We start from the raw sequence: 22,921 nt of genomic DNA on the forward strand, positions 1-22,921 counted from the left end.
GTACAGTCGAAACTACGATATGCTGGATCATTATATTACCATATAAAATGTTCCAAGACGTATTTAAGTTTCAAACTAATCAGCTACGTTCTTCACGTCATGTATTTCGCGAATTTGCATCTTAAAGAAGTGAGCCTTGCAAATTCTATCGCGTGTCGCGCATGCAAATTTTCTGATCTAAAGTTTCTTAGTTGTAAAAATCGTCAATAAAAATTAACAAATTTACGAATCAGCCGAGTTTCAGGTGAACGGGTAACTTTTCCTATGGTCGAGGGTTAATTGGATCCTTCGTGCTGAGTAGATCGGATGCGACTCGTTGTCAAACTAAGAATCTACAACGATCGCTAGGGATAGAATAAGAAAATGAAAAATTACCAGTCCGACAATGGCACACCATCAATCTTCGTCTCTATCATGAACGCGTAATAAACAGCCCACCAATAGACATGGGCATTCATTCCAAGTGCGCACCACGGTTATGAGAATGCGGAGGAGCGACGATCCGGTGTTAAACGTCTTTGGCACTTGGTATGCGTATACAGTAAATTATATTTTGCTCAGTCGCACGGACGGAGACTCGTGGATGCGCATGTTCGTGTGAGTACAAAAATCCAGAGTCAACGCTCCTTCTGTCCCGAGGGTATCCTCTGCCCTATTTTGTTTATTACGTACGTACGAACTTTTACTCGTGGGCCAACTGACGGTGAGTTTTCTCACGCAATTTAAAAACGTCGGTCTTGGAATTGTTACCATTTAATCATCTCATAGCCTGATTGGCTTTAGGTTAATTAATTCTTTCGACTTCGGTTCACTTTGACTTACTACTCGTGCACCGCTTGGCAAGATCTCGCGTTACAACTATATACCTAAGCTTTTGCTGTTGAAGGTGTTTTAAACTAATTCTTTGTTTCTTTCTCTCCACGTTTAGTAAAATATTTGGAGCAATATTGAGAGAATTTCTGCTAAGCAATATGATCCAACGACTGGTAAATATGGACAATTATAAGTGATGCGAATCGTGAGCAGAAAATATTCGCTTAGCGTAGTTACGTTAATGTCACTGTAAATTTGTTTCGTTTGCGGTTTCGGTGTCAGGATTATGTCAATTGCGATTCGGACTGATAATTTACTCCGTATACATGCAAAGATATGCGTAGAATTGCGACGTTTCAAATACACTTTGCAGAAATAGAATTTCACTTACCTTATGCCACGACCCTGCAGCCTACTGTAGCACCGTTCAACGTATTTGCTCCCGTAATTTGGTTCATGGCTTTATTGAATATCAGATGAATATGTCGTTTTCATTTATAATGCCGGGTAGACGACAGAACATCTTACAGCCTCGTCACTCCACCAAATTGCTTCATCCATTTTTAGCGTGGGCCCACAATTCATTGCTCGAGTCTTCTCGATGTGTATGATTCACTCGTTATGCAATTGTCTTTGCCTGATTATAACCCCAGACCTTCTGCACGAAATTGATGATTCGCAATGACCCAAAATCAAAGGTGCGAACCCATATAAGGTCTCGTGGTCAACGAGTACGTAATTTATGCTCGGACAAATGATAAATTTATTCATCATCGGGATGAAAATATTCGCGAATCCATGTATCAGATGCTACTCCCTTACTTCAGATGTTCTAACGGCTGTTCTCAAATGCGTGAAGCATAAGTTGCTGAAAATGTCACCGTTGTTTTTTTTTTTCATGTGTCCTACGTATAGAGGCTTTTATCATCTTTAACATCTAATTTGCATTTTCATGAAAGGATTGAAATTACATATTTGTTGTTTCTTAAATTGAAATTATGAGTGTGGCAAAAAGATTGATGTCAATTTTGCGACACCTCTAAAGTAAAACTTGATCGCAATTCTCGTTTTTATTCTGCACAGTTTGCATAAGCGTCGCAAAAGAAATAATCACTGAATGCGCAAATCTGGGTTGAATAAATACGACAGTTGTATTTTTTGTGGAAAATCGAATGAGTTTGATTTCAAACATCATCCCGCAACTTCAAAAGTAGGTATAACGAGATTCATTTATTCCAATAGTCATATCACCCACAGCCGAATTGTTTACATGTCAGGGGCATTAACACCGGGCTTCTGATGAGCCTTAACAATCTCTCTATAACGATGCTGTCTGCGAATCAATTTTACACTCGGCACGGTTCCTAAATCTGAAGGCTAAATTTAATACCTACGGAATAGCGCTGCCATGCCGTCATTAAAATCAGGGTATTCCAAGGGCAAACATATAGGTTGTAAATATGTGAAAACCTGAAGGATATGTCTTTATTGATAAGTTTTGCGACATTGAGTGTGTTCGACGGATATTTCGACATTCATTGTACGTGTAATACGATAACGGACTGGTCATCGCGAGTCATTTTCCAAGCGTGTAAAATAATGAAGTTGACTGCGTTTAAACTTGCGAGAATTGCACGTGCTGTTGATCCTGACAGAAAGTCGTTATACATATTCATCTATCGTATCATCAAATGGCAATGGGAAGCAGGCACGAGTGACGCGTAAGCCGGAGCGGATCTTAAAAACCTGTTTCAATAGAAAACAAGATGGTTCGTTGATGATGAGAATTAGCCACTCATCCAGTCCGTATAAAATCCCACGCAGTTTCCGCTCGTCATTCAATTCCCATGGGGATCGGTGGATTCGTGTACACGAAACAAAAGCGTAATAAAGTAAGGTCCTCATCGTCTTGCGAATTCTATTATACACGGTGGCGGGTGATTTGGCCAAGGTCACTGGTCATTCCGTGACGAAGGAGAGTTCCGGGTGGGAGGAAAATGGTATGTCGTGCAAATGCTCGATCTCCCGTGTCTATAATGCGCATACAGCTCGGTATCACCGCGATCAACGCTGTTTACTGCATCGTAAAGTCAGAGCACAACAGGATTGCCGTTACAGAGTAGCAGAAGTTGCTCGAGTACGCGTGTAGTTACGCTCACACCTTGACGTTTGAGAATAATTAATCAATTCCGCGGAAGATGAAGATAAATTTCTGATACGATGCGTACTTTTATCACTGTCTGCGTCCCCGGTTCGCGTCTCTTGCTAGTGGTAAACGATTTTTGCACCGGCTAACCTGGACAGCTTCAATATGTCCTCGGCGCGATTCTTCACGGTCCAAAAAATTTCAAAATGATAATGAGGAATCATCTTTTTTATCGCAGCAAGGTAGCAAGCCAAACAATAAATTGTCCAAATCTGGTGGAGACGATCCTATCCTACATTCAGCCGAATAGACAAGAGAGTCAGACTGGAGAACTGCTTCAGAGTCATGGTGAACTTACCACATCGGCAGAAATTATCAGGTGGAGAGAAATCGCAATACGCCTGCATCGGTGGTTAGCTTGATTAGCATTTGTTCGATTGTGACATAGAATCTTTCTTTGATCACGCTGCATAACTGCAGAGGCTTACTTGCACTTGCTTACGTCATCAAACACTAGATTATGTATTTTTACACGTGCTAACACGCGCCACACGGTGAAATAGACTGACAACGAGCCCGCGTGTATGTGCAAAACCGATGACATGTGACAGCGTGGTAGTAGAAGCGGTGCAAACTCGACCTCCACCTTGTAGGTACACATATACTTATCGAATGCGTCGGACTTGACGGAACGCAAAGTAGCGGAGTCGAATGAATCGACAGTCTAATGAATTGTCGTAACTGACTTCTACTTCCGATAAAGTGTAACAGCTAATTCACGCGTATAGATCATGCATAATAAGTAGAGACACGTGCACCATAGGGTTGCGCGGAAGTGTTAAAAACTGATTAAAACCAGTGGCGATTCAGCCGCAGCGAATGCGATATTAATTCATGTCACCGGATACGGAAGTTCTTGGACTAAGTACGAAGTGTTTTTTTTTTTTTTTTAATATAGTCTAATTGTTTTTCATCTTTTTTCATTCGTCAAGTCCTGAACTGCTCATTATTTAATTCGCCACACCTCATTCCGTCAATGATTTTTAATATAGCGAACATTGCGCGATACGTAAGTACTTAAACAAAACACGGCGTGTTTGGTCTGTTGCTGGTCAAATACAACAAGTCAAGTTGACTTGCGGTACTGTCTTCTGAACTCATTAACAATCATTCCATATCGCTAAAAGCAGCTTCGTTATTGCTTGAAATGGGGCATTTCTCAAACCGCTCGTCAGTCGAGAACTTGTTAGTTTCTTAATTCACTGGCAATCTTTCACTGAAAATAGTTAAAACAGATGAAACTGGAAGACGTTATTCACATTAGCTCATCTAAACGTTCAGCTTTTGTTTCGATTAAGCTCAGGAACTTGCGGAACTTTGTTGGGGAAGAATTTTCCGCTTGGTTTCAGTCACGGAATCTGATTACATAGCCACATCAACTATCAATTTAGCGAAATCCTGATACAACTGGGTATTTTGGGCCGACGTGGAGACTCGAGTAGCGATTTATATCTGCAATATAAGCACTAGGTGTACAGGTATCGGATAATAGCTATTGTGGGAAACGCCAAGGACATTTCGGAGCTGCCACTCGCCGATCGAAGCGCGGAACATACAGCGTGTTAACTCAGGCGTAAAAGTAATTTAGATGCTGCTCCAAGAAGCCGTGCACACGCGTACACATTCGACTGCACGTGATTGTGTACGTGCAGATTTTTCGGGTCGGATGAAATTATTTACGCGATGCAGGTATGTGTAGAGAAGAGGCTCGTTACGTAATTTCACGAGCAAATAACTAGACGGACGAGGTATCGTTAGCCGTTTACTGGAAATACAGTCGATGTAAGTGAAACTTGAGATAATCCTGACATTATCAAGTGATTTACGGCAGTCGAAGCAGCCAAACCTCCGCACAAGTTTCTCCACGTTGAAATATGCGGCAATGCGTGTGTTCCAGTGTGTTTTTTTAATTACGCGCAACACCGTCAGGGAGTGGGACGTAATTGATATGCAAAATACTCGCAAGTAGGTATCAGAGAAATGTTTATCTCATATTCTTTCATCGCATTCCAACATCAGGACAGTGCGTTAGAATCCACGGTCGTTATAAATTTACCTATATCATCGTACTTGAATAATCAATTTGCTCCCAGGAATTAATAAAAAGTCAATTTTTACATTCAGGAATGTGCGGCTAACGCGTCACGATGATTTGCAGACTGCGTCAAATCGATCGGAAACACTCAGACCTCGCTGCACGTCAACACGTAATATGCATCACTCGTGCTTGGAAGAGGCTCAACCCAATAAGCGTCACAGTTGCTTCTAAGGGAATGACAGAAAGGGACAGAAAGTACACACGATTCGTATGCAAGTCGCGTGACTCGAGGTACGTTTTCCATTAGAGAATCCCGAAGGTGTACGCACACAAACACTCGACGCCGCGTCGTAGGATCATTCGCGATCAGTCGAGGTTAGCAATTGGCAGTTTGAACGTGAAGCATCTTATCGGTATAAGTGTAGGTACATACGTATATACGGATAGCGTGTCAGGGCCGGTTCTTAACTTTTGCTCACGTGTTTACGATGGACCCGTTCCAAGCCCTCCATCTTGATTGCCGTGTATCGCAAACGTATCGCATTCGAGTAAATGGCTGCTTCTTATTTTTCCCTCTCATCACTTCTCCCTTTTCTTCATTCCTGGTTGCACCGAGCTATTATTCCACTTACCAACTGTATATAATTACGCTCTTAACGCGGCGCAATTAACTGTTGCAGTGCACGAGCTGCTCACCCGCCTGGCCAATGAATGCATTAAAGGTATACGGTTAAATGAGAAATTCTCGTAATAATTCCTGCACGCGTGTACCCGAGCGGCAGAAGTTTTCGATCCGTGAAGCACGGGTATTTGATGTGCTATTGTAGTAACACGCGCCTGAAACTACCTATCAAGTACAAGGTCAGTGTCGTTTCTTACGGCTATTTCTTCTCGTTCACGCGTGTACCGCAGTTGGACAAAAGGATAAGAGCTGGTTAATCTGGGGAAAGTAAGAGCTCCGATCGAGTCTCCACCGTGTCGAATCAGTTCCGTTCCGTGATTTGCAATTCTATCAGAGACGCGAGCACGAGGCTCGCTCAAAAACTATACGCGACAACCAACGATATGGGTTTATCAACGAACCACTTTGACGCACACCGTCCCTGCATCAGCGTGATTGTCTCGATTGGATTCAATGGACAACGGTGCGCCGTCGGTTAAATCGTAGCCCTCGTCAACCTTCCACCGAGGCGACCCGACCTCGACGATAACCCGGCACGGAACAGCCACGTTTTTAATATTTCAATCTAATTATCCCTCCGTTCGTCTTCCTCGTTTCTCGGTGCGTCGGCAGAGTATTCCGATGCCATTAACCCCGGTGGACATTGTGGGCGGCGCGTTAAATGAATACTACAAAATTCGGGGCAAGTTAATGTTCGCCGAGAATTCATCGGCATGGAAAATTCAGCACGCTGCGTTCTATTGACCAAACTTTTCGGCCTTGCACTGAGCGGCGTGTTTCTTCTTCCCTTTGTTTCACCCGGTATATTAATGCCAGTTCAACATTTATGAAGCAAATCATACGGTGCAATTGTGCTGTCTGGTTGAGGGAGCCTTATGGCTACGTGAAGGTTATCAACGTTTGATTGTCTGATTGTGGACATGTCCGTCTCTTCTCTTTGTAGCGTATAGCTCACCTTCGGCGACCGCCGGAAGTGCCGGAGGAACGAGGCGAGGCACTCTGAAATGATATCTTTTCAAACGTCCTGATTATATCTCCGGGCTTCGGGAACAAATTGCTCGAACAACTTCGAGTCACAACTTCGACAAGACCTCGGTCACGTGAAAAGAATTAACACCTGAACGTTCGCGCAAACGATAACCGTATCAAATTCGGCACGGTTCAAGAAGAATGATTCAAGTACGTCTTCGCGAGGAGACTCTTTCGTCCAACTGACTACAAAGAGGAAAATGTATCCCATTTGCGAAATATGCGGTCTGTTTTGTTTGATAACTTCGGAAATTCCGTGCATATGTAAATTCGTATCTTTGTACATTCAGGTGCAGTATAACGTTTGAATACGTTATTCGCACGTGGAGAGTCCCCGATGCTGTATTTCACAACGCTGACTGCAGACGCAATTAGTGTTACATAACAAACCCATTGTAACTCGTCATAATCTCAAGGTTCGCTAATTAACATTGACCCTCAAACGATCCGCTGAGAATCTTTGTTGCGTCATCAATTTATTAGATCAAGTCACAGTGGAATCGTGCCGTAATCCCAGTCAGCCTTTCACTTCTTCCGTTGTTGGCTTTCGAGTGTTCTAGAAACAATCTTCAACTTTCATCTTGAGGTGCCTTTGTACAGAGTCGTGTGGAACATGCAGGGCTTCGACCACGCACAATTCCAAATTAACAAAATACCGAGTGACGATGGCTGGATTTCATCTGTTCTCGGACTCGATGGACAAGCGTATCTAGCTCGTATGATTCGTTCTGACTATTCATACGCTCACGAGCACCAATCGCCTAGTTTATAGTTATTCTTGTATCACCCGGAAACATTTCTTGCTACGTCTTCTTACATCATTCAAGAAAACACTGCATTAGACCACTTACTGTCAATAAAACGCAAAATTTTGTAACACACGTGAATTGTGCTAACTGGGTCGACACTAACGATGCTAAAGGCAGGGGACTCGTGCTAGAACCATGCTAATACAACGGCCCGAAAAAGGATCACATATTATCACCGTCAAAATCTGTTTATTCCAACTTTTATCGTATCTGTAACCACGCTATGACATACGTGTCTACTTTTGCCCATACAACTGCTGCCTGTGGTGAAAATATATTTCCGTCGGGTACATAGAACGCAGCTACTGGAGCATCTAAACAGAAATGTCAAGAGCTGACATTTTGGAGTCCGTCGGGTGTTATGTGCAACTTTATTTCCTTATGTACACTGTACCGGTACGCCTTTGCCGTGTGATTCTCACCACTGCGACGCGCTAAATCGAAGATCGAGAATTGGAATTATGGAAGGTATTACGCAGGAGTGTCATCGATATAGTTCTGATAATACTCATCGAACTACATCATTATACAGCTCCCTGGTGCTGTGTTTTGATCAATTAACGATTCTCAAAACTGGATAGAACATGAGTTACCGCTCGAGGAATCTCGTCAACAAGTGGTTAGTGCTGTTACGTCTTGTGTTTACAGATGTAACACGCGTGTAGGATCCGGGTAAATGGCTCGATGTGAATAGGGTCACGTAAATGGCTACAGCCTTGTGATAAAATACGGCCGTGATAAAGGCCGTCGGTCAACAGCGGTCAACAAAACCTGAGATTGGGCCTGTTGTTCAAACGAACGTCGGAGTTTGCAGTCGACGATAATAAAATAACTTACGACAGGAGTGCACATCTTTCTCCAAAATAAAATGAAATTCAACGATCGATATCCCTCCACACGATTCGAGATTCATAATTCAACAACTCACGACTGAAAAAGTGTGCAGGTACCTTTAAACACAGTTTAGGAGCTTCTCGGTTGTTCGAAACACAATAATCGTCTCAATTTCAAGGTCTGTAAACGGTTCCCTATTTCAATGTTCTTTGAAAATCGGAAGAAGATATATTACGCTTATTATTTATAGAAACTTTGAGAATACTGCCGAAAACGATTACTCGGCGTCTAGCCGCATTTGATATGTTTTGTCACCGATTAGGACAGAACCTTAGGCTATGGTTATTGAAGTGATTAGCCATGACTAAAAATTACGACATCTGACGATTGATCGATCTCGAGTGGAAAAATACGTGTCAAGTTTAACAAACGGGAAAAATATATTGCACGGTTATTTTCTGAAAAGCAAATTACTCTCGATCAGTAGTGGTTCATTTTCTAGTTTACGGTTTTTCGAATGTCAACTGTCAGGCTGGCCAGTCTCTTCGTAGGTCTGCGTTAAGATTTTCATCCGCCCAGTTATTTCAAACTAAGCATGATTTTGACATCGAATTATATGTTTCATATTGGAATATCTTTGCTAACACAATTTTTCACCTAAATTTTCTCTTTTCACGCAAAATGTGTTTTCAGAAAACAAGTTCTTCAGCTTGTCCGAGTCTCCGTCTTTCCCACTGCTGATCCACTCAACGAAGGGATATCTCCGTCTGCTGACAGGATTACTAATTCATGGTCTTCCCGAAGCACCATAGATTTTTAAAATTACAAGGATAGCAAGTGACAGCGATCGGGTCAGGGCGTAACGATCCTCCCAAAAAGGTGGAGAAACATTGAACAGAAATAGAATAATCGATGGCTTCTGAGAAATGGTGTTACCGCTGCGTCAAATATGGAAGTACACGAGGACACATTTTGCATGAAATTTTCTGCAGACGCTCCACGGTTAAGGAGTTATTTCGGTCATTTGTTGAATCGCTCTGTGCGTGCCGCCCGATGCTCCCACTTTAATTAAGTCTCCTGTGGTTCCTGCGGCTGGCCTGGCATTGAGACGGGAAGAACAAGGCTACGAATCTCTGCCCTCGCATCTGTACTAAGAATCAAGATTCGATCCGTTTTTCCTCACGACCAGCATACCGCTCGGCAACCTCAGTCAATCCGAAATGTGTCACCTCATTTCGCAGGAGAACGTCATAATATATTATAACAAATGTTATAAAAATACACGGTCTCGCTGGGAATAAATTCCGTCAATTACGAGTGAAAATAAATAATCCCAACATATGAGTAACATAGAAAACTTTTTACTTCGTACCGAAAATAAACCAGGGCGTCCAGCATTACTTGAAGTCTTGAGAGTTCCAGAAACATGTACGGCAAAACTTCGTGTGAAAATTTCATGTTCTACTCATGCCATGAAAAGTTTTTAAATGATTTTGTAATAATTTTTCACCCTTTTACGTACCTACGCATTAAAGGAAGCAAGTATAACTTCTAATTCCAATTACTTAAAACTTGTGAAGAAGAATGATGTAGAATAAAAATCATATTTCGTTCAACAGTATTACTTTAATCATCAAGTATCTATAACTCGGTACCGAAGTCAAGGAAGCTGTGCGATAAAAAAGATTAAAAAAACGTGTTTCTATCAGTATGGTATAGTAAAAATTAGTATAGTATAAAAAAAAGTAATGTAGAGCTTGTAAAATAAATGTATAAAAAAAAATCTTGTTGTTATAATATAAATAGCCCTGACAACAAACTTCTTCCTAGTATAATCTACGGGGACATCTGCGGAAATTGTACAGCAAGAGAACAATGGATTTAATACCAGGCGTATCAAGGTTATTTATGCACTATGCCTTAGTTCTGATTGTGCACTGCACAGTGTTATAATCGAATAAAAATTTTCTAATTGCTTCTAGTACATACCCTTGATACTTTTCACATTACGGCAAAGTGCAGAATCAAAGATTCTCTTCTTATCTGCACATTGTCACTTCCTTTGATACGAAAACAATACAATAAGTCCGTTTTAAATACTCGATTCGCGTACTCGTCACGACGAGCACGTAACGTCACGTCTTCGCGGTTTCGAACGAGTGTCCGTTTGATTGTTTAATGAATTTATCGCGGCAAACCAATCAGTTATGTGCGGCGACTGGTATTATGGCTGAGATATCCTCGACGCATTGTTACAACAAAGCGGAAGTGTTCTACTAACTAACAGGTAGTCGGTGATCCAGTCTGCATACCTTAACGCAAGCTACTTCCTGCAAAATATACCCAACACCGTCTGTTTATCACGTGCAATTACTACTCCGGTTTTGCAATAAATTTGTAGCGCGCGCATCCCGTCGATGAAATTCCATTCAAGCGATAAGCCATTGTTTCATTACGCAACTAGTTCGCGTTACAGAGATCGTCATTGTTACCAATTATTTCTAATCCAAGAATAGCCGTACAACACAACTTGCGCTTCGTTCGCACTGGTATAATATCTTACATCGATTGCAAAATAGATATGCATCGATCATAATACTACACACATTCCGAGCTATGATTTCAGTCTCGAATGTTTCTGCTGAAAGCTCTTTATTGCGTTCTGCAGCTGACAGCGGTTTTCTATCATCATAGTTTAGAAAGTCTCCACCTGCAGCGGAGACGCGACAATAGCCTCACTTGCAGTTAGGCAGTGCGAAAAAATTCAAGATTACTCACGACTGTAGAGTTTGTTCAATCCTCAGCTTTCCCTGTACTGAAATATATTGCATCGGTATAACTCGGATCGGTTTAGTTTTCTCCTTTCGTTTAATGATTGGCAGACAATATAGATTCCATTCTCACATTCCGTCGAAATGCGGCGTCAAGTGAGTTGACAACCATTCCGAATTTCATTTTTCACAATTGTCAGTCAACTCAATGCGCAGAAGAAACATCTCGCGCTGCATAGCTGCATCATTAGGCTTGCAGACTGATCTCATTTGGTACCAAGATCCACACAACATTAACACGTGACGATGCGATTGCGCAAGAAAACATCTTGTCGCGGTTTGACATGAGTCATCCTAATGTTTTCCCGCCCAGCCTTCGAATACCTGTAATTTACTTAGTAAAGTAACCGGGAAAGACTAATACGCCGTAAGTGCTCGTAAATGACACGAGAAAGTCGTGTGGTGGTTACCATGAACGGAACGGTCCGTAATATGCCGGCAAGTAAACGGGAGAGTCAAGGTTTGAAACCTACAGAGTTTAACCGGAAGTGAAGAGACAAAAATTGTGCGAATCCGCTCGGAGGATTCTACAGACGATGACTACCAACAGTTTCCAACTCTCGAAGCAGACCGGGCACGTGATTGGATAATATTCTTGGCAAGAGATGATTCGGCCAAAGTGGTAGGTGTGTTAATAAAATTGTGGAAGGAAGCGGCGTTTATTGCCATTTGAAGTATAACTGTGCACGGTGTGTGGCGTGTGGGGCGCGAGTTTGATTAAACAGCTTCGCGCAGGGTCGAACATAGTTCTCCAGGGTCAATTCAGTTGAATTCACTTAACCAATACACGTATGTCGTATCTTATTCGTGTGGTATCAATCTTTGTTTTTGAATGAAATTATATCCCGTAGGTACAATCGGCGAGTTTTATTCCGCCTGTCATGATTATAGTTTTACAACGCGGTTAGTTCGCGCGTTTAGGCATACGATCAATGTATCATTAGCGTTATGCAAGCGAGCTACGATCGCGGTTGGCTTAAGCACCTCTAAAATGATGCATCGACCGGTCGTAAGCCACAACCTCATGACGAATCAAGATTTTTCTCAAACACGTGCCGCGTCACGCATCACCGCATAATATACTAACGTGTGTCTGTTCGTGACACGCGGCTGTTGTTATCGGGACACGTAGACACAGCCATCGATGGACAGACGACACTGAACTCTCGTGCCGGTGATACGGAGAGATACGCAAATGCCTGTATTCGAAAAATAAATATATGGGTATGGACGGGACGCACTATGGCAACAAATATTTGCGGGTTGTCAGCATTCCTATATGCGATGAGAGAAGAATTCGTCTCGAGATCTGACTTTAAATTTATACCAAAGGACAGTCTCGTTAAAGAGCTGCTAAGACAGGAATATGGTATAACGAAGGATCGAACGTGCAACTGAAGTTGATCGAGTTGAATCCAGTTCGAATGATATTCTCTCAAAAGAGAAAAATTTTTAAAATAAGCGAATGAATAAACGAATTTCAGTTACAAAGCATGGTTATTGATGACTCGGAAGAGATCGCATTATTGAATCAGTTCTAGAATAAAAGAGTCGTATCGTTTGGCCAATCTGAATTAACTAGAACTGATTTTGTTATCAAATACAAACCAGGAAAATCATATCTTCTAGCTTGTGCCTCGCAAACAGTCGGTCAAAAACCATGATCGGTGAAATCATTATAAGTCATCAAAAGTCAACCGATGCCTTATTGGAAAATAATCTATCGCTATCCGAAATCTTACTTTACGGATTTGTAAATAATTTGGTTGCAAACAAAATGAATCCTAGCTTATTGAAATTGAACAAGCAGGAAAAGAACAATGCGATGTTTTTCGTTGTAGAAATAATTCAATAATGTTATCTCTTCAAAGTTTTCAATAATAGTGCTATTGGAGCTCAGAACTTATGTTATTTAATTGTTTTTCCTCTTTGCAGTAAGAAAATATTGTTTCAACTAAATACAACTCAATCAGCTTCATATCAGTTGCACCTTCGAAGCTTTGCTATATTATATTTCTGTTTTCATAGCTCTGTGACTGGACAGTACGCATGGTACATATTTAACAGAAAAATAGACATGTCCAAACGAGTATGTAAAGCGAAGCGCCGCGTATCAACACGAGTTAACGATTATTTACTGTTAACAAAATCCGATAAGAGCTCCTACAGCCAAATTATATTCCCAGAAATCAGCTGAACAGTTACTTCGTCGTTAATTTTTTCGAAATTTCGTAATTTGCAGACTTCACCGACTTCGAAAACAAGTTGTGGTGCATAATAACGATCAGTAATATTTTTCTCATCAAAATTGTCCTCCAAGATTTCCGGTTTTTGTTTCTTTTTTATCGCCAAAAATCAAAAAAATTTGCACAATCGCTATAAATTTCAATTTCTGGGTTTACCGTTCGATTATTCGCAGCTACTCGACGCCATGCTTTGACAGTTCGCAGAAAAATTCTCATCTCGTCCATTAGCGCGTTTTTTCGAAAAGAATCATGGAAGAATCAAGAACTTTTGCCATTGCAAAAATTTTTAACAAGCGAATTATCAATCTATCTGCGAGCATCGATCGCGGTACGTTACAGCTGAAATCTATGCATTAATAAATAATTAATAAAGGACAATGATTATATACCTGCTATATTAATGACTGTGCACCTGCAAAAAACGTGCAAACATTATTCATCGTCGATCACAAACCCAATTAATTGTCATGACAAATGCGTTGTCGTCGCAAAAGCAGACACGAGATGTGTGTGGTTGGAATAACAAAAAACCAGTCCAGATATTCATACCTCGCATTACAACAATGTGTGCAATATTTTTCTCGTAATTTCATACTTTGAAATAGTTTGGAATTCTCACAATTTTCCCGGCTCTGTACGATGCTCGGCGAAACAGCAAAGCGAGTTTTTCAATGTTTTTCTTTACTTCGTTCATCTGATAAGTTATTCACCTTGAGAAAGTCTACGGGAGAAATATAATTGCATGTGAATAGAAGATGCATGAGAATAACAACCTGTTGATGAGTCTAACAATCGATATACAAGTCATCCTGCGAAATCTATGGTACACCTCTAGGATCCCCGGCTCTTACAGTAAGCAAAGAAGAAGAAACAACAACAGACAGTGAAATCGAACAGCGAAAAAGCAGTCGTAGCTATAACTGCCCGAACAATTTTTTCGGTGCGCAAAAAGCAGACGAAAAGCAATTTACAGCATGATCAAACCCATCCACCTCGGATCTCGAGTCAAGGTATTTTTTTCCATCTTTGGTTCTGTTCCTGTCATTCATTTGTATTTTTTATTTTTTTTTTGTAATCATTGAACAAAAGCCGCCATTGAGAAGCGAAGGCGTGCTGGAATTCTTTATTCCGCAAGTTAAGAATGGAATTTAATACGTACTATTGAATAAAGTGTGTGAAATAAGTGGCTGTACGTAAGAAATCACGGTCGATATCGTCGGTGCAATTACAAGGTACCAGTAGGCATCGATAACACACCGTTGTAACAACTGCCTGCATAAAGCGATGTAATTATACCGGTATAATGCTCTTATCGCATGGTTGGAACTTTTTTCAATTCAATTTTCGCCAATAAACACCTCGCTCAATAATCGTCAATCAATCCATACGCTGTGTGAATTAGGGCTGAGCGAATAATCGATTAATTGATCGATTGTGGAGTGGATGATGTACACAATCATTATACATACGTGGAAACGGATCGAGGTGTTTGAAGTTTTTTTCACTTCAATCGATGCAAAATGAGCTTTAACGTAGAAATTTAAATGCGCAGGGTGTAAAATTGGCAAAAGTGAAAGCAGGTACATCAACATAAATATCCCACTATGTCAACGTCGCAGATCTCCACAGAGCCATAGAATTAATCACGTAGTTTTCAACCGATTCTAAATCGGAATACGACGCTACAATTACACCAGGACCGAGGGACCGTTTGGTGGGTATTTGATACGTCAATGGCACACTGTGGCCGGACGGTAAATGTTTCTAGGATAATACTAAATTCCATCCACATCCAGCAGTTCGTGGTTATCTATGTCAAGGCCTCAGCTAGATGGGCAGAAAGCCGTATATTTTATAGACGCAGGCATGGACGCATACGGTACATGTACTTGTCTGAAACTTATACCTCTGTATACTCGCGTCTGATGCCTCAGTGAGGAAAAGGTGCCTCCTTTCAAGTCATTGGCATTTCTAGATGCTACGACAATTTGCTTTTGCTGACAGATGGTTGAGGTAAAACCCTAGAGATAATTGTGGGAATTCTTATCAATGCCTACGACCCACAGAGAAGAAATTATGTAACAGACAACTAGCTACACCTGAACGGAAGATTTTTCTTTATATAAATATAAAAAGACTCGACTGTAGGGAGGAATTTGAAATCGGATTCAGAATGCAAGTTATCGAAGGTAGATAACGAAATACCGCTGATGCTATAAACCAGCGAAATTTAAAAGTTCCAGCTCAACATTTTAAAATGATACTACGTCCTCGGTGTTGGGATCGAAACGGTGATAGCAGATCATTATAAATCTCTTCCTGCAGAGTCTTGACCCGCCCAATTCCGACCCATTTACATATCCGGCAAAGATTTGCTCTCCTTTTCACGGACAGTTTATTGAATAATATGATTGAATAACGACTCGTTAAGTATCCAGTCACGAGTGGCAAGTATCGCTGTCTGATCGGCAACAGGTCGTTTTATCGGGGATTAAAATTGTGTGTAATGATCTTTGACATTTCCATGCTTTCGATAGCTAGTCATGGTGTAAGTTACACATCTACAGATGTAATTATCAGTTTCTAATGCGCAGATCGACAGAGATCTACATTCGGGACATAAGTCTAATGGACACTCCCGATGGCCTACTCCCAAACACCGTACGTATAATAGTATCCATTCAATTGACAAAAAGACACCGCGATTCAAGGTTCTGTGCACAAAATCCGCCCGTTAATAAAATGACGTTGCAACATCGTCTGCGGTGGGCCTGTAGACGAGAGTGAAGCAGATTTACTGTCCGCTGCGCGACAGTGCCGGAGGGTTCAAGTTCTTGGGACGTAATATTTATTAGGTAAGAACAACCGACAGAACTCTGCCAACCGCTATTGTATAAGTTCCCAACTGCTCGGTTCCTCTGAGACAATTAACGCCCATTAAACTTTTGGCATTCGCCGCAAGGGTTCCCGTCTACCCTATGGCAAAATACAGAGCTTCGGGCAAACGGTTTCACCATACCAGGTCACGGCAGGTATTCACATCCTATTAGAAACGAGGCTGGTACACTTGACGACTTTTGTCTTTCAGGATATTTATGAAGTTGTTTCAAAAAGTGGATCGAAATTTAAAGCAACACTTTCAAACATGCAAATACGTCAATGTACGCTTAATTGAAATACTACTGAAACATGGAAGTTAATTTAACAGTAAAAAAAAAAACTGTTATTCATAGATGAAAATTGTGGTTCTCTGGTATAATAAGCAGTGAAATTCACTACAGTGAGATTGTGCGAAACTCTGACGTGTGTTCATTAACAGGTTGGTAATCAAATGTCTCAAGTATCGATGCGAGGCATTAATACTGTCCGATCGGCATTAAATGCGAATTTAAATTTAGGAATAAAATTTTGTTCGTCGACGTATAAAGTACAGGTTGCTATGAATTGGCAAATCAAGCAGCTCACTTCAGTTGCGCGGAGATGTTTGAATTCCAAAACCTGTTTCCATATACCGTCGCGACGAGTGGCAAGTATTTAAATTCGGTGCATGTGACACTTGCCGAATTCTCAACCCCCCCACATATAAAAATACGCATATCTGTATGCAAATTAAATACGTCGCCTTCGCGGATTTCTCGAGAAATGAAAAGATTCAAATTTTAAGCAGCGAGTACGTAGGCAGATATTAAACGTACCCACACCGTCCGACGCGAGTAATCGACAATCTAATAAACCTGCGGACAGATATTATTATGGGCGTAAGGAAATAGGTCAATTTGCAGTATAGATGTAACCGTCAGCGTCTACAAATGTGCGTGCATGCTCGCATGCGTGTGTATGTGTGTATACAGCTGCCGAGCGGCAGTGGTAAGGCCTTCTGGAAGGCTGTTTTGAGTGAAATCATTGAGAATTCTGAAAAGCGACCGAGACCAGAGAGCACTGTGCTCCGCCGGCGAATAACCCAATCTTACGCCAAACCGCTGCCCGAGGCGTGAACGACCCGAGCCTATCAGCCCGGATTACCATACTATTACGTGAAATCCACGAGACTGGTATGTAAGAATTACGCCTAGATATACACACGGGATCACGGATACGTTGAGCGAATAATTGGCACCTGGTCCATTGCGAAACGAGCTCTTGACGAAAGACACGTGAGTAAATGGTAAATAAATCATTGCAGGTAATGCAAGGCGGAAAAATAAACACCGGGACGACTGGAGTCAGCGTCTTGAATGACAACCGTGGACGGAAAATCTGTTTTATACTCTCGGAGGTTAAAATTGAATTGCAACTACTGTGCAAGAATACCACGTGGGCGGCGGCCGGTGTCAGAAGCTTGATACCGCGGTACGTGATCGATGGAATAAGTCGAATCGAAAGCCGATGTCCAGTGATCAGGTAGCATTGGCCTTGGAGGGCATTCGACTCCAAGGCGAGAGGCTAATACACGCGGCTGGATGCGACCGAAACTTAAACGAGAATAATAACACGTGCTAGTTTTACTTAGCAAGGAAGCTGTGACCGCGGGTCTGACCCGAAGTGCTTAAAGCGATTTGCAAATCCGAGGACGCGGTCAGAGGAACAATTTATTCGTACAGCGTATCGGGAATATTATATTCGTCCCGCCAGTGACACCGAACGTCGTTGCGTTGACTCAAACGCAATATTAGGTACGCATAATCGTTCCTGGAGACTTGACATCTTTATGGTTAGAACCGATCGAATGGGTTCCGTTTTTTCTACGATCGTTCTGCAGTGGTCGCAGGGTCCTTGGCCGATAATTCAATTGACGACTGTTTCTAGTTGATCAGGTGATACGCCGCACAGAGAGAGTGTGCGTTCCGACGAAAGCTATCGAGGATCGCTATTTACTCGACTCGTGATGAACACATTTGCAGTAGAAGCGACTGCCCAGTTGGTCTCATATCCGTGAATTAGGATACGGTTGATTTCTACAACTCGATGTTACCGAATGGAAAAAATTCTATAACGTGTCTTTAGTGTCAGTGATAGGGTCGGAAGATCGATGTACCTACTTCGCAGCTGTGCAAACCATACCGTTGGAAACGTATTAACGAGCTGATCAGTGAAACGCAAGTGAAACTATATCATGCCTGGTTACTGAGAAAAAAGTGAATCGTAAAAGTGAGTGAAGAACGCCGATTTCAAACTCTTTAAAGGTCATACGGGACGACTTTCGATCTATACGATACCAACACTCCATGTCATTGTCGCAATTTCTGAATACAGTGAATTAATTCACCGCTTCCGAACCACGCTGAAATCAAATTCTCCCAAGGTCTTTTTTAAGTTCGGCAATTCATTGTTAAATTATTTTATTACTTCTCCTCGCATGGAACAAAAAAAATGATCGGCGAGTTTCAGAAGTAAGTCAAGTTGAACTGCAATGTCTCATTGTAGAAATTTGCGCAATATGTATGGATGCAGCGATACTCCTGAAACTTCTCGATATTTTTACAGTTACGTGAGCCAGGGTGATCACATTGCAATTATGTGGATTATTACAGTCATCAGGCACCGCAGATGTTGGAGCTAGGATTATTCTCTGTTCGGTTACCGCATACCTCGTCGTTGGATAAGAAACAAAAGCTTATTAAGTCATTACTCGTGAATGCAGCGGCTATTTAATGCCGCATAAATGATTTCAACGAGTTTTGCGGTTTACTAAAAACGTAGGTACAAGAGTTCTGTGATTGGACATAACCGACCACCGATCACATCGACCACTCTGGCAACACTGAAATTAATGCAAGTATGCTGAAAAAGCCAGCAATCTGATGCAGATCCAGTGCCGTGATTAATGATATTGTAATTATGTATATTTTCCACGTGTCGAATGTCGTAATGACAATTTTTATTTATCCAAGGCTGCCCTGGGCTCGCAGCAAGAAAATGTATTGACACCAATTACGCAATTATAACTACAACAAGGTATGCGGATGAAACGTATTATTACACTTAGAAATTGCTGGGGCATGTGTATTTGCGTTTGGCACATACTCGCGAATTTTTGGCAGATGCGATTTCCAACTTTCAAGATGATATATGTGACTCCTCTCGTGGCCGCAGGGGAATGCCTCGCTGCACGATACGCGAAGTATTATAATAATAAGAATAAGGTGTCCGAAATGATAGCAACCTTCGTGCCTCGTTCGTCACGATTGTATTTGTACAGTGAACCTACACAACCGATCATGGGACCACCAGAGGCCGTCATTGATATAGATGCAATTATCGGTACAACAAGCAATTGACTTCAACCGCACAAAATTGATTCTCGTGCCGTGATCGGCGATCCAGATAAAAATTCCTGAATTGTTTGGATTTAAGCTATCACATGGAGACCGAGTGGAGAACCTTGTCGTCCATATTACATAACGTTTTCGCAAATTAAATTATCACTCGGTTTGTAAGTTGCGAATGAATTCCACATGTCGTGATGGGTGAAATTATTTTAATAACATAGAACGAGTGGGAAAGCAGGGGTATGATTACAGGTTGCAAATAAGAAGAGACAACTCCAGTTCTGTACACAATGTCCGTTTTTTACATTTACTATTTTCTGCATTTTAATTATGCGAAAAGCAAGTTTGTCAGCAGCGTGAGACTGGCATACGTCAAGCTCTCGTGAAATTGAGCTTGACTACATGCCTACAATAACGTATCGCGAATTTCTCTTCTGAAATGAAACGTGGCCAATTATACACGCGCCGCAGCTGCGAGGCTTCTCAACGAACCTTCGGTTCAAAAGCCAAACTAATATCCTATCCGAATCCGCGATGTTCAGGTTCACCCGCATCGTTCAAAAGGAGTATAACAACCCGAATACATAGCGATGTAAGTAATTTAGCATTACGCACAGTGGTTCGCAATTGTTTAATTGCATTACTTGTCCTTCTATTGAATTGCCAATTACACGCGAGTCGTTGCCAAGATGCCATTGCTGTTCTCAATTCCGCTTTATCTGGCTCAGAGCATAAATTTCCGACCAGGAAATTCATTGCCGTAGTCAATTAACGCTCCTATGCATTATAAATCGATACGCCCGTAAGAGTGTAAAATCCAAACACTGTTCCGTAATATCTCTACATTATCATACAGAGTTGCAAATCCTGATCACGTCTCCGAGACAACAAGGAACGAACATGCCACTGCCACGCGAAGAGAGAGATTCCTCAAATAATTTTCCAAGAGCACAGGAATGGAAACAAAAAATGACAAAGCCGATTCGTAAGTAGGGAATGAAAAGCGGACTCACCGTCGTGATCATATTCCGGAGGTAGATGAGGCTGCAGCTGGTGCAAATGTGCGTAGTAGTGGTGATGGTGCAGGATGCACTCGAGGTCCGTACAGTTGAGCATTTTTCCAATATGTGTTTTTGCGGCTGTCCTTCGAAGGTGCGATCAGCAGGATCGCCGGGCGGTCCTTCCTCAAAAAATTTTTCCTTCCTCCTCTTACCGAATCACAGCGCGCGAATAAGCGATCGGTTATACAGCGTCGTATTTGATCAACCGGTTCACCGAATTAAACAGGCTGTATATTATGCGCGCATGTGTTACACGCGTATGTATTATACACACATGAGCATGCACGGTAGGCACGAATACATCGACACACCGAAGCAGGGAAGGAGGAGGCTCGTTTGTCGGACGACGCGTAGTCGGCTTAGCGAGGCGTTGCGAGAAAATGTGCGGACAAGAGAAGAAAAAAGGAAAAGAAAAATGGTTATAAAAAAAGATATAAAACGGAAAACCGGCGCGACAAAGGCGTCGAGCTCTGTATGTATACCATCCGTATCACGCGTGTACGTGCTAAAGGTGTTTCATCTCGCTAATCTCGGATTAAAAATACCGCACGGCCTGTGCTAATTAGCCTTCGTCGTCGAGTTGCGGTGCAGGTGACTGCGATGGTGACGGCGATGGCGATGGTGGGACACGCCGTACTTGTTCCTGCGGATGGAATGTCTCGATTCAAGGGCGCGCAGAGGTGCGAAACGATAGTCAACCCATCTTTGAGACTTTATTTCGGAGCACTGCTGTTCTGCGCTGAGTTAACCAAACGATAACTTCGAAGTTTAGAAAGTAGCTGAATTATACGCGGCGTCCTGGAATTCGCACATCGATCGGGGGAGCCTCGCGGTACGAGCACTCGATCGCTTCCAGAAGCAATCAATACATTAATATTTTAGCGCGCGTGTGTCTGTGTTCGCGCGTAAGTATATCTTCTTGTCTTTCTTTGGTTTTCTTTCTTGAGTTTTATTCTTTGATCTTGTTTAGCGGAAGAGTACGAATCCTGGTCCCCGATCGTCTCAGCTAAGAAAACCAATGTTATACACGTCAACCCGGCAAATATTTGACATTCTGAAATTAGCACCGCACGGTATCAGCATCGAAGTTATACTGAAGGTATCGCGGGGGGGAGTGAATGCAGGTATAGTTTGCGAATGAGAGGGAGGCACGGATGATCCGCGAGGTCCCTCCAGCGATGTGGCCGGTTCGCGGTGTGCTTAGGCTTTCTAAATTGGACCCGTAAAGGTGTCGGTCGCGACGCGGTGTCGAGGATCGGGCGCCCAAGGAACAGCGTAACGTCAGCGGCGAAGAAGAAGAACCGAGTCCATCATATCGATGCGAGAGAGTGAATTCTCATAAATCGGTTGAACACACATCGGGGAGACACGGTTGTTGGTTTCGCTTGTTACCCGAGAGCCGCCCGATGTTTACAGGCAAGTTAAATGTTTCACACTTCGCGAATCGGTCATGCAGGCACGAACTACTTGAAACTGTACGATAAGCTTCGGCGCGAGAGGCTTCGGTTCCTCTCAGGATCAGCTCTCTTATTTATCTCCTCTCTCGCGTCGTCCTCTCCGCTTCTCGGTTCCCCGGGATTTTTCGAATCTTCAACCACGGGGACCAATTTCAACGGGACCGCGGGCTCAGCAGTGGTCACGAGGTCCCGAGCAGCACCACTGAGCAAGCGCACTTTAACACTGCCGGTGATTTAGACTTATCCTACCGTGCTTACCGATTGTAGAGAACGGTATGTGACGTTGACTCTGTGTGTGGGTCACTCAGTCACTAGCGGGCAGTTTACTTTCCCGTCGCCATCTTGCCGCGGACCTCCCTCCCGCCCTCTTTCTCTCTCCCTCTCTCTCTCTCTCTATCTCTCTTTCTTTCTCTCTCTCCGTCCCTCGTGCTATCTTTTTCCATCGCGATCCCGTCTCCCCCTTCCTCTCTCTGTCTCTCGCAATGCAGACACTCCGATCCCCGCGAGCAAAACCTGCGAGAGCACACACGCACGGCTCTGGAATCGACACGTCGATACACGATGGCAAAATACTTTCAGCCGTGTAGGTGCACCATTCACCTCATCGAGGACGACCGAGGCCTTCCACCTTGGCGATCACCCCCTG

General features: G+C 42.5%; 1 protein-coding gene across 2 annotated transcripts in view; it reads right to left on the reverse strand.

Moving 5' to 3' along the window:
- Window positions 1-22,541, reverse strand: part of LOC107223933 — a 134,374-nt gene extending 111,833 nt beyond the window's left edge. For both annotated transcript variants that reach the window (XM_015663801.2, XM_015663800.2), the window contains exon 1: window positions 20,771-22,541. In XM_015663801.2, the coding sequence (XP_015519287.1) occupies window positions 20,771-20,873 (103 nt within the window). In that variant the 5' untranslated portion in view covers window positions 20,874-22,541. The remainder of the gene's footprint in view (window positions 1-20,770) is intronic.
- Between the last annotated feature and the right edge of the window lie 380 nt (window positions 22,542-22,921).

This window comes from Neodiprion lecontei, chromosome 3, assembly GCF_021901455.1.
Source record: "Neodiprion lecontei isolate iyNeoLeco1 chromosome 3, iyNeoLeco1.1, whole genome shotgun sequence".
NCBI lineage: Eukaryota > Metazoa > Arthropoda > Insecta > Hymenoptera > Diprionidae > Neodiprion > Neodiprion lecontei.